The 12,757-nt window shown below is 41.7% G+C and overlaps 2 protein-coding genes across 2 annotated transcripts in view; one reads left to right on the top strand and one right to left on the bottom strand.

Moving 5' to 3' along the window:
• The window catches only part of BLTP1 (bridge-like lipid transfer protein family member 1), a 355,866-nt gene that overhangs the window by 338,026 nt on the left and 5,083 nt on the right, over positions 1-12,757 (bottom strand). The gene's annotated exons all lie outside the window — the stretch shown is intronic.
• The window catches only part of TNIP3 (TNFAIP3 interacting protein 3), a 35,690-nt gene continuing 26,740 nt past the window's right edge, over positions 3,808-12,757 (top strand). Inside the window, exons 1-3 of the mRNA XM_064652475.1 lie at positions 3,808-3,812; positions 4,220-4,289; positions 5,500-5,585. Coding sequence (XP_064508545.1) covers positions 3,808-3,812; positions 4,220-4,289; positions 5,500-5,585 — 161 coding nt within the window. The remainder of the gene's footprint in view (positions 3,813-4,219; positions 4,290-5,499; positions 5,586-12,757) is intronic.

Here is a 12,757-nt window from a genome sequence, read left to right as displayed (position 1 = left end):
ATCAATCCTTCTGCCCTTCTTGTAGGTGCACAGATTTTTGTAGGTAGGTCTGCCTGTGGCTTGAATTCTTTTCTCACAGCCTGGCTTCCTTCCCAGCCGCGTGGGCCCTGTACTTGGAGCAATCTTTTTGCTACTGTTCTACCCTGTTATCCTGCAGAGACTCAATTCCAAAGTCATTGGAGCTGATGGATCCTAACTTTTATCTCTTGGCTTGGATTGCACAAGAAATTCTGTCCTTTTTCTTTCCTGTCACAGTTTCCATGTAGTGACATCTCTATTAAAAATTGTTCAGCAAAAACATCTTGGGCACTGTCAATGAATATCATAGTTATTAATCTTTTACCCTGCAGTATTTTCTCTTTTCATTTCTGTATTTTATCTCTTGGAAAGTTCCCTATCCCTATTTTGGCAGTGAATAATAATAAAGAATGATTTTTTTGCTGCATAATTTAGGGCTGGCATTCAAGAAATATATAAGTACTTCCTTCCCATTTTGCCTACCTCCAAATAATTAAAGTTGGATACAGATAATGAGAATACCATTGGAAAAGCTTATGCAGTGCTATTCCATAAAATATACCTGTCTTACAAGTGGTTTTGTGTAGATTTGTACAGATTTCTGTATATTTGACAGATCTGTGGTTGCTTGATAAATGAATTTTAAACAAATCAAATATACTATTTTTTGAGGGCTTTATTTTATCAGCATGTTTTATACTTTTTTTTGGAATTGTATTCTATCAACAAGAGTTTGCTTCCATGGAGATTGTGCACAGTTCATGGTGTATCATGGACTTTGCACCCAGACCTGTGTGCACTAATAGGCTTCAGCTGAACTAAACATTTTCCCATGAAGAAAAGATTTCTTCTAAATGCATTAAAAATGAGGAGTGTCATTTTTAATGAGAGGAGCACAGAGAGTGTTTTGAGTTATGTTGTGTGTGAATGTCATGGCTTGATGAGATGATGTTTCTGATTTCCTCTGGTCACTTATGTCTGTCACCCAAGCCTGAGCATGACTGTGGTTGCTTTTTGGTAACACTTGTGCCATTGATTTCTACTTGAAAAAGGGATTTATACTTATGAAGGATTAACTTTCTCACTTTTGGATATTCTCGAGATCTTCAATGTTTAGAAGCTGTTAAATGGGACAATTTTCTCCCAGTTTCAATTCAAGAAAAAAGTGTTGGATTGATTTTGAATAAGGTCATGTAGTCTAAAGCAGTGTTTTGTACTCAGCACTTGCACAGATTTGTGTGTGTCAGTGGCAGCACTTTCACACACTTGGTGTGGAGGAGCAGCACTCATAGACTGGGCTGTTTATCAAGCTGTGGATATCACAGCTCTGTGGGAGGGCATCTGGGAATTAAGTTTTTTTGGGGTGATTGCTGCTCTGAATCTACAGTTACCCCGACCAAGGAGAATTGTTCTTAATGATGAGATCAATTTTAAGTATTCAGTGTTAAATCTTCCTGCATCACACAGGGCAGGTACTGGTTTTGTTTTATCTTAACCAAATTAGGCACAGCGGAACTGAGGAGCCCGACTACTCTTTATTTTTGGCAAAAAGCAAGCTTCAGATTCTAAGTTTTGGTTAGAAAATGTCTCAGATTGAATTTTCAGTGCTTTAACCAGGAAATAGCAGGGGGAGGAGAGAACTGGCAGGGCTTGCTATGTTTGTGGCTCTTTCTGGGCAGCATTTGCCTGACTGGAGCTGCATTTTCAGCAGAGAGCAGAGAGACATGTAATGCAAAGGCTGGTTCAAGGCTGGCACTGCACACCAGTGCTGCTCTGAGAACCAAGCCTGGGTCTGTTTAGATAGGAGGACATCACAGAAATGTTATATGTTTGATTTCTTCAGAGCAAAAAAAAAGTCTTGAGGGCTTTCTTCCTGTTTTAGGTCAGTTTTAGCGAGTGTTGCTTAGGCTTTCCTTCATCAAATGTTCTTTTATTTCTCTGGTTGTTCCATTTTGATCACATTTACAGTAATAATGCATTTCTCCCTCCCACTCCTCCTACTCAACAGCCACACACAGATAATTTCTGACCTGCTGGCTTGTTTATCAACAGCATTGACGGTGATAAATGTTCCACTTTGTTTTGGAGCTATTTTGCAATATGGGGTAATACCTAAACGAGGTGGATTTACTCAGCCTGGCTGTGACAGGCCCTGGATCTTTCACAATACAAAGCTGGGTATCACTGAAAAGGTAGCTTATTAATGGGTTTATTCCTTATGTATAATTTGTTGGCACGTGCTTCCATCTGTTTGGAATGCTGTGCTTTCTGCTCCCTCCACTGGGATGATATGTCTGGTTATGGTGGTGGTCTGTCAAATTGAATCATTGAGTTGATCTAGGCAGGAAAACCCAACCAAGGCAAAAATCTCCTTTCCCTTCTCTGCCTCCCTTAGGCTGGATCATTTCTGGCATTCATTTTACGTTGCATTCCCACAAAATATTGCTTTGGTACAGCTGAAGAACAAGTGAATTACTGAGCAGGTTTGGGGAAAATGAGCAAAGGTTTGCAAACACTGGATGCTCTTAAGCTGGAACTGGACTTGGAGAAAGAAAAAGAGAATGGGGCAAGAGCAGTGCAGGATTTAACATTAACAATAGACATGCTTGTGAAATCCATTTTGCATAACATTTTGAAACACCAGTGTGCTGAGGGCCTATCTGGCTGTGCTTGTTTTTACAATTAAGATTTCATTAGAATTAGTAAGTCTTGTTGTCTTTCTTGAACTATGTGTTTTTCTCTCTCCAAATGTGGTCTGTTTTCTTTTTTTCTTCTATGTGGTAAACTTGTTTTTAATGCAAATTAATACTCCAACCAGAAAGTGCTTTGTCTGGGTATATCTAGGGAGTAATTAGGGCTTGGAGCCCTGACAAATTTGGTGGTTAAGCACCAAGGAAATTTTGCATGCTTTTTACCAAACATTTTCAATTATTGCAAAACCCCATAAATCTGTGAGCAGAACTGAATCTGTTTTACTTCAGGGTGTTCCTGTTCCTAAAAACCTTGACAGAAAGCAGAAAATTTATGTAATTCTGAGCAATCCTTTACATGACCATTACAACCCCCTCCTTTACACAGCCTTAATTCTTTGAAGTAGCTGAATTTTATCCATCTTGGCCTCAATCTGCCTGATCTAATAAAACCCTACAGCGTTATATTGCATATTGTCGTTGTAAAAACTTATGGCTGCTCTAATAGCAAACACTTGCACGTGGCACCGTAACTGAGCTGCATCTCCTTTATTCAGGTTCAGAAGGGGAGGTTTGGATTTAGCTGCAAAATCTGCATATGACTAAGAGTCAGGAGATGTGTCCAACATCCCCCACCCCAGCAGTGTGAGCAGCAGGGCTTCTGGAGAACTGCTTGTTCACACTGGCTGGCTGTGCAGGTGGGCCACGCAGGGCTCTGGGACTTGGCAGCCCTGGCAGCTCCTCTCTGTGCTTTTCCCCGGCTCGGCACAGCAGGGCCACGGAAAAACCTGGAGCAGCCACTGTGTGGGCCCAGGGAGAGCACCTGAAACTGCCTCTCCAGAACCAAGAAGGGACATGGTTAACACATCAATATTTTTTTTCCGTGTTTTTCACTGCTTTCTTTTTTATTTATTTATTTTTTTCCCCAGTTTTTCAGAATGTTATTTTCTTCTTATATGACTTTTACCAACACTGGTGTCACGTTTTCAGTGACATCCAACCTGCATCCCTTTATCGTGGCCTGGTTTTCGGCACGGGGGCTGCAGCGCTGTGCCCAGCCTGGCAAATCCATCTGAAACTGCTGACATGTCAAACCTCGATGGGGTAAATCAGAGCTGGAGTAGAATATGAATTCTGTGGTGTTTTTTGGTTGGTTTGTTTGTTTCTGCTTTTGTTTATTTCAAAAAATTATGGCCATATTTTCTTTAGTCATTTTGTTCTGTTTTGTTTTTTTTGTTGTTTCAGTGGTGGCACAGAGTGTTCATTCTAAGGCAACATTTTTCAAATTTAATATTTTGAAGCTAGACACCTGAAAGCCAAGTTTAGGCACTCCAAAATAAGGCTTAATCCTCATTAGTCCCCAGTGTGTGCAGCTCCCATTGAAATCAATCAAATACAGCTTTCCATACTTCAACGAGATTTTGTTATGATTAAACAGACACTCATAAAACTTGGACAAGCTGGAATCAAGTTTCACATGAAACTGAATGGACATTTTTTTTCCTTAATAGGAGCCTTGTAATTAGTGATTACCAGATGCGTTTAAAACGTGTGAAATGCCTGCAGGAATTGGAATTAAGAGTGGGGGAGGGATGCCAAACACCTCAGATCTTCTGCTGGCAACCTTTCATTTCAGATTTCTGCTCTGCACATAGATGAGGAGGCATGATTTCTGTAAAATGTTCAGCTGTGGTTTCACATTAAGCTGATGTTACCAATAAAGGAATGACTTGTAGCTGAAAACTTATTTGCTTAAAAATAAATAGCAGGTTTAGCTCTTGATGGCTCCCCAGTTTGTTTCAGTGGTCACGTTGCTGCCCTTACCAGAGGTTGGTTTTCTAATTCTAGCGACTGTCATAATGATACTGTTTGTCACTTGGATCTAAAGAGAAGAATGAGGCTTCTGGGCTCCTTTTGTGATGAACTAGAGGTGTCCCACACAGCCTGAAGGAACATCCCCGGGGCTGTGCCCAGACTGCAGCACGGGAGCAAATGACTCCTCTGGATGAGGCTCATTCTTGGTACCATCTGTTCTCCCACTTGTTATGGAGAGGTGCTGCTTTTGTCATGTTTGGAGTTTCAATCCAAAACCTCCATTCTAAAGGATTATCTTGGTGTGGACTGTTTGCTCTTACCCTGATGTATGTCCTTCTCTATTGGAGGGCTGTTTTTTGGGGTTTTTTTTCCTTCTCTCCCTTCTCTTTGGAAATTCGGTGCTGGACAGTAACTGGTCCTGACCAGAGGGAAGCTTGTTAGGAGCTTGTAGAGGGCTTGAACAACACTCTCATGCTCAATAACTTACACATGGCTCCTTTGTTTTCCTCTCCAAGTGATTTAGATCAGAGTCCTTACTCAAATTCCCTTCATTTTGGAGTACTTTTACCAGATGCTTCCATGAATATTCTGGAAAATACGAGGACATGCTTGAACTCTAGAGTATTTAAGATAATGGATTCTTTTAGGATGAATAATGAAAGCTCTTTTTGCAACACTTGCAGTGTTCCTGCAACTGCTGGCAGTTTGTTCCTTGGGTAGATATTTGCCCCCACAGAGACTGTTATTGCTCCTGCCCTTGCAGAACTGTGGTTGGATGGAAGAGAGGATGATGCTGGGAAGGAAGAAGTATATTCCTGGCTTTTTGACAACCATTTATGAATAAAGAATAAAATAGAGATACCGATGAGACACCATTATCTCTTCTCATTGTAGCTGGATATCTGTTTCTTCTTAGCTTGTTAATCTTTTTATTTCCCCCTTAAAGTCTGATTTTTTCCCTCCCTGTTCTTAATAGATTCACTGTGAGCAGCTCAAAAGGAAGAATAAGGATGCAGAGGATCGTCTGGAGTTGTGCCTCCATCAGTGTGTTGAGATAGAAAGGTATTAACTGTCTTAATGTTACATGGAGAGACTTCTTTTATTTTTATTCCTTGAAAGGTAATTTACTTTGCATTACTGGAAATCTGTAGTTGAGTGTTCCCTGTGTGTCCATGTATCTTCCAGAGACACAGGTTAATGCTTTTTCTTTTCTGCTTTAATCTGTACTGTGGAGATCTGTTTAAATGTGTGAAATGTGGAAATTTTCTGTACTCAGACGGGCAAAATTACAGGGAATAGCTTGGAGATTGTCTGGACTGATCTGCTGCTTCCAGCAGGGCTGGTTAGGTCAGGTAACTCAGGGCCTGCCTGGCTGAGTTTTGAATACTTCCAAGTATGGAGATTTCACAACTTCTTTGGGCACCTGCTGCTTCACAAAGCAATAATATTTCTATTCATAATACTGATACTAAGTATTAAGGGCAGTGTGTGGATTTGGGAAAGAGAGGAAAAAGAAAAATTTCTTTAAGGTAACTGCAGATTGTTTGGAGAAGCTTAAGGAATAATATCCTACCCTTCTTTCCTCCTGTAAAGAAACATTTTGTCTCAGGTTAGTTTATTGTGAAATAACTGAATTGAAAATCCCTTGGGACTTCCCATTTATTCAAGACACTGTGAGCTGTTGCCAGTGTAGTTTGCCTCCAGCCTGTTTCTGTGAAGGGAGGGGGGCACCAGGTTCCCATCTGTTGATGACATCCCTGGTGAAACCGTGTGCCGGTGGCTGGCAGTCCGAGCCCTGGAACTGTGACACCGCCAGCCACGCAGGGAGATTCCTCTGCCTCTCAGCATCCCCTGCCACACAGCTCGGCTGCCTCACAGCTGCCACGGGCCAGGAGTTGGCCTGACTTAACAGAGCGGCTTGTCCTCCCTCAGCTACTGTGTGTTACATTGCCTGGCTGTCTTCCCAAATGGTTTCATCTGTTCATTCTGCTGGCGCTGGCAGTAGGTCACTGAAGGTATCTCAGGTCTGCGTGGGAGACACAGACCTAAAATGAATCATGGACTTGTTTTCCTCCAAAGGTTCAGCCCAGCTGTGAGCCCAGGTCAGTAAGGCCTTGGTGAAGCATCCACATCCTGGCCAAGGCTGAAGTGGGAGGCAGAAATGGGCTGTTTGTGGTGATGCCTGATTCGAAAAGAAAGAGTAGTGATGTAAAAGACCAGTTAAAAATGCCAGCCATGCAACTGCAGTGCATCAGAATCATAGTTTTCCGCAGAAACAAGTGCACACAAGATATGAATGGACCTGTGGTACTTAAGCTGTGTGTGTAGGGCAAACAGCCAGTCCAGAAAGGGCTGTGGGAGGGAGACCAGTTCAGAAAAGCACATACTGAGGATAGGAAAGTGTCCTGAAATGGGTGCAAGCTTTTCTAGATATTGATCTTCACAGAAAAAAGAGCCAGCACTTGAAAACATATAGATCTGTCCTCCTTCTCCGTCTTTTAACTCTCAGTTTTCAGTTCTTCCAATGCTTTCCTGCCACCTCTCCCCAGCTTTCTGCGCGTGTGGTTTTTCAGTGGGGGAGCCCATCTGCTCACAAAGCACATGCTGCTTGGTGGCCCTGCCTGGCCCAGCTTTCCATGACTGATTTTCATGGCAAAACTTCGGTTCCCTTTCACTGGTGATCCACGCGCAGCTACGTGAGCCCTGGGTGATGAGTCTGGGTGACAGTGCTCCACTCACTGCTTCTTCAGAGAAACAGGCATCTGCAACTCACCCATGGCTCATTTAAAGCCTCAGAAAGTTGGTGGAAATAAATTAATTGGCTTTCCTGAGGTTTGAACTCGGCCCAAATGCTGTCCATCAGGAAGACATTCAGTTACAGTGTTGGTAGGATAATTAAGGAGAAGATCCAAGTGAAAAGGGAATGATGCTATTTTCCTGATGTACAAGCTGTTCAGGGTGCAGAAGTGAGGCAGTGGCATGGAAACCCAGTCCCAAAGGGCAGGAACCTCCAGGCAGGGAGGGGAGCAGCACCCTGGGATCAGTAACATGTCATTTAATGCAAACCAACTACTCATGGTCTTCTTGCACGTTGCAGGTTACTGAGGGGGGTTATCAAACACTGAGAGGCACTGAGTGCCTACATATCAGTACCTTTCCTTCTCTCTTCACTGACTCAGGATGTGCAGCTTCACTTAATCACTGAGCCCTTTGTGTTGGTTTTTTTTTGGCTTATTTTCAGAGAAACCAGATGTGTTTTCATTAAGAATACGCACCTCTTTGGTTGTCATTTGTATAATTCTTAAAATTAGGCAAAACTATTAAAGAATAATTGTTTCTGTTCACATTAACAGCCCACAGCTTCTCCAGATGTGGCATTTGACAGCCAAGCAGCTGCTGGCTATTAAATGTGCCTTAAAAGCCCCATTCCTTTGTCGTAAAGGGAGCAGGAGTGTAGGGACGTTTATGGGGTGATAGGCAGATGTTTTGGCTACATCAGACTGGAGTGAGAGTTTAAGTGGTTTCTCTGTTAGAGTCACAGTGAGTACATGTTTTAACCCCTATCATACACCTTGTCTTCTGGAGCTCTCTCCTTGAGGCTGCAGTGGGATTGTTTCTGATCTCACGCTTACCTCCGAAGCAACAGCGCTTTTTTTGCAGCATCTGGAACACCTCACACTGCAGTTCTGCCAGGGAGATCTCAGTTGCTGCCTGGCTGGCTTTCCACCTATGCCCTTGAAATACTGGGTAAATTTTTGGGGGTGAAACTTAGGTTAAAAATTTAGGTTGGAAATAATTTGAAATAATGTGTTGCCTTTTTGTTCCCCCCCCCCCCAACTTTCCTTTTAAGTATATACTCAAAATCCTCAAAGGCTGGTGTTCTTTCTGTGTCTGTACCAGCACGGTATGCTTTAAACCCAATAAAATCTTTTTGTAGTGGTACATGTGAGGTGGAATACAGAACTCATGGAGCTCAATTTCAAGAGTTCTGGCTCAAATTCCCAGGCCTAAACTTTGATGGAGACCCTCTTGCTGGGTGTTGAGTACTGGAATAACACCACTGACCCTTAGGGAATTGCACCACATTGTAACTATTCTTTATCAGCTCAGAATCTGCTAAACTCTAAGAGATTATGAGGCTGTAGAATTTTTTTTCTGTAACAAAAGTCTCTCTGTCTTCTTGGCAGAATTTTGTCCTTCCCATTGCTTATTAAACCGGAAATTCTTTAGTCTTAACTGGATAAGTTTTTAATATAAAAATCCCAATGTATTTACATGAAAAAAAAATCTATAAAACTGAATTTGAAGAGAGTAAAAATCCTTTCAAATCATATGGAACTTCAGAGAATAGACTAGTTCTATAGATATACCATCATTTTTAAGAATTATATCCCTAATTTTATTGCTATTTCTAGTCCAAGTTAGATTAAATATTCTGTAATTCAGTCTCATACTCTCCCATATTCTACAGGCCCTTTTCTGAACTGAAGTGCATTATCATAAATAGGGGAAGTATGAGCTGAAACAGTTGGTCTTGAAATTTGCCATTTTTTAATTTACCCAGACCAGTTCATCCTCCATAATTCAATGCAGAAATTTATTTCTTTCCATGAATCTGCTCCCCAGGCTTAGCCAAGCAAGACTTCTACATCCCAAGTGCCCACCCAAGGGGACGAAGCACATGTTTAACCCTTAGATTCTGGAATTCATTTCCTGTCAAAATCTGACTCTGTGGTGGTGGAGTCTGGCTGTAAATCCTGGCTTAAACCCCTTTTTCACGATTGTTTATGGTGTGTATTTGTGCTTTCACCAATCACAAGAGAATGGCCCGGGCACACCAGCCTTGAAATTAATATTTCAAATAGAATTACATGCCCTGGGTATTAATACTGTGCAATAAATGCCTTGGGATGTGTTGTAAGTATGTCCATTGTCACCTCGTTACTTCTATGAGTGAGGAATAATGCCAATTTCCAATGGAAACCAGGGGGAGCCAAGAGCTCACAGATGGTACCAGCAGCAAAGCTGAGACTCTTAAGGGCTTGGACCTGGTTATTTGGTAAACTTATATTTCTCAGCCTTCAATCTGTGCTGCTACAAGCCCAAAATATTTGGCTCATCGTGTTCTGGCTCCCAGCTTAAAAGTGGAATTGCTGTAAAAAAGTATGCAACCATTAATAAATTAAAAAAAATTAATTATTTAGAGCATTATATGTATTATAATGTTATAAATAATGTTAATAGTTATAAATAGGCCAATGGAGCCTAGAAATTGAAGTGGCACAAAGATGTCCCATACGGAAAAAAGTGAAAACTACTTTAAAGGCAGCTGGAAGAAATTAACACATGGGAGAAATGAAAACACCTTTAATGGGGTGCATAGTCAAGTTCTGCATGGATATGGCAAGCGGCAAACCAAAGGGAATGTCTTACACTGGGAGGACATGGGGGGAAGGATATTGGCTGCTACTTTTCAGATAGGACACGGAAATCACAAGTGAGGTTGGACTCTTCCCTTTTCCTGCAAGTTGCTAAAACTTATTCTGGGAGACCAGCCTTCTTCAATACACCTATAAATTCTGCTTCCATATAAAATGTCCTAATTTTCCCAAAATAAAAGGAAATTTAGCAACTAACTCGAAGGTTACAAAGAGGAGTAATATTCTAATCTTTTGTTGGCTCCTGCATTAATCACACCATGCTATGTAAGTAGGATGGGTTGTGTAGATTTTATATCTTCCTATTCTTTAGAAAGCTTTTGCACATAGAAGGGATATACTTTATCCCATATGACCACATGAAAATGCTTTTAATATTCTCTGATGGTCGATTTTACAAAATATTAAAAAAAATGTATCTCCCGAATTTGAAATTATTTCCTTTTCCGTTTGTAAGGGTTTTTTTTTTCTAACATATTGCCTATTTGCATAATTTAATTATTAAAACCCGAAACACCCCATATTTAGAAAATGTTGGCAACAGCACAGAACAGGAAAGGTTTTAACGGTACAGAAGTGCACCTGTGAACTTCACAAAACCAAAAGCAGTTTTGGCAATAGTTTTCTGCAGAAGCTGAATCCTGTGTGCCCTCTAGAGCCCATCGGGGGAAGCTCTGGTAATCAGCAGGAACTGTCTTGGTCTGGGGTAGCTCCTAATCAGGAGTTCCAGCACTCAAAGCACCTGTGTGCTTGAAAGTCCGGATTCTAAATTGGATCTACACACCAGATGGGTAGATTAGCAACAAATAAATATCCTGCCAGCTATCAAAGGGGCTAATGTTAAAATGCAGATAAATGGAGTAACAGTTTCTCAGTCTAAGAACTGAGGGGAAACCAAATGCACCAAGAAATCCAGTCAATGAAGTGATGGTCTTGAAACACGTGGATATTATGGAGCAGCAATGGGTTTGTAGGGATTGGAGCCTTTTGTGGTTCCCTTTCTTTTACCCTGGCACAGCTGGGTCCTGCTCTCACCCAGGCACTTCTGAGTGCAGAAAGGAGACTGCAGAGAGACAGGCTGGGAGCAGCCAGAGGTGAACAGCATTTACAGCCACAACATCAAACTCTGGGGAGGAGAGCAGAAGAATGAACCTTTTCTGGCTGAAAAGAAATACCTAAAGCCAACCTCCATCTTTATGGGGTACTTCTCATCTTGATTCATGCTCTCAGGAGATTGTGGTCACTCATCTTCGCTCACTGTGGCTGAGCCAGCAGCAGAGATGAGTGCAGCCTGCCTAAATACTTCCTGCTGCACTCCTACCAGATTGCTGCCCAGCTTTACTGTCTTATCCTCGGTGTTGCTCCTTTATTTTGAATATTTATTTTAGGCTAGGCAGTTTTATTTGACCTAAAAGAGTTTATGAAACGTTGTTTCCTTTGACCAAGCCGGGTTGTGCTGCCAGCTGGGGATGGTGACTGCAGGAGAGAGTCACTGCTTCTGTGCTGTGGCTTTTCAGTTCTTCTGGGCAGCTTCAAAAGCACTGAGAGCTCTGCACTGTTATATATCTGATTGTTACACAGAGCAATCTCACACTGGGTCAGGCATGGGAGCCTGGATGGGCTGGAGATGCTGTTTTCCGGGTAAGTGCACTGGAGTGCTTGGTCCTGCTGCTGCCTGAGGTCCAGGAAGCTCAGCACAGAGTTGCTTGGGAAAAGAAAAGCACCACTTGCCGTGGTTTATCCAGATTCTGCAATATTTAGCGAGACACAGAAGGGCTGGGTTCCTTTCCTGAGGTTTGTTGTTTTCCCTCTGTAGTTTTCTTCCAATGCTCACCTGCCACCCACGTACTGCTGGGGCTTTGGAAACCACCACAAGCCTCCCGAGCAGCTTCACCACCATGGAGTCCATGGAAATGTGCTTGGAGAAGGTCTTTCTCTTCATCCTCATGGCTTTGAAAGGCAGTTATGGCCATGAAATTCCAGCTTGTCCAGCTACTAAGTGGCAAGTCAAAAAACCTCCCAGCTTTTGAGTTTTTCTGGTCCTTACTTGCTACTGTTGGTGTTTCATTGTAGAACCTCTGCAAATGATTTTTGCATCCATGCCTAGTGTAGACATATTTCTGTTAGAGTCTCTGTGTTTTAAATATTGAGAATAAAATGAATCCTGCTATGCTACCAGCATGAAATTCACCACACTTATTTACTCATATCATTAGGATAGATTGGTTTGTTTGGGTAATTTTGGTTTTGGTATTGGTATTGGGTAATTTTATCAATTTTGCTTCAAGAGTTTCCTCAGAACCTACAGTGCAATCCTTGTCTAAACTGCAAGCAGCATAACTAATAAATTCTTACTGCTTTCAGTTTTTCTGGTAGCTTAATTGAATAATTGAGTATTTTCTGCCTAAATAAAGAAGTAATCTTGCTCTAACAGGTTAGTGATACTTTCGAGACTTGCAGTTTGCTTTCAGGTCACGCATTAGTTACATTTAGAACTGGATTAAGCTGATTAGGAAATGAAGGTCTGGGCTTTCAAAAGGGCTGAATATTTCTTGATAACTTGGGTTGAGCTAGGACATTTGGGGGTTCCTTTTAATTATGCCTCAGTCCATTTCCTGAAAGTCACATTCCCCCATTACATTGTACCAAGTGAATCAGCCCCAGTTGACAGTTCCCTGAATTTGGAGCCCTCACGTGCCCATAAGTCCTGTATGTCCTTAGCAGGGAGCAATGAAAGAAATGAATTTTACCACCAAATAAACACCATTTTGTTGTTAATAACTGAGTAACTAGTTT

This window comes from Pseudopipra pipra, chromosome 4 (assembly GCF_036250125.1).
Source record: "Pseudopipra pipra isolate bDixPip1 chromosome 4, bDixPip1.hap1, whole genome shotgun sequence".
Classification (NCBI taxonomy): Eukaryota; Metazoa; Chordata; class Aves; order Passeriformes; family Pipridae; genus Pseudopipra; species Pseudopipra pipra.
The sequence above is the reverse complement of the archived record's forward strand: the minus strand, read 5'-3'. Positions and strand labels throughout refer to the sequence as shown.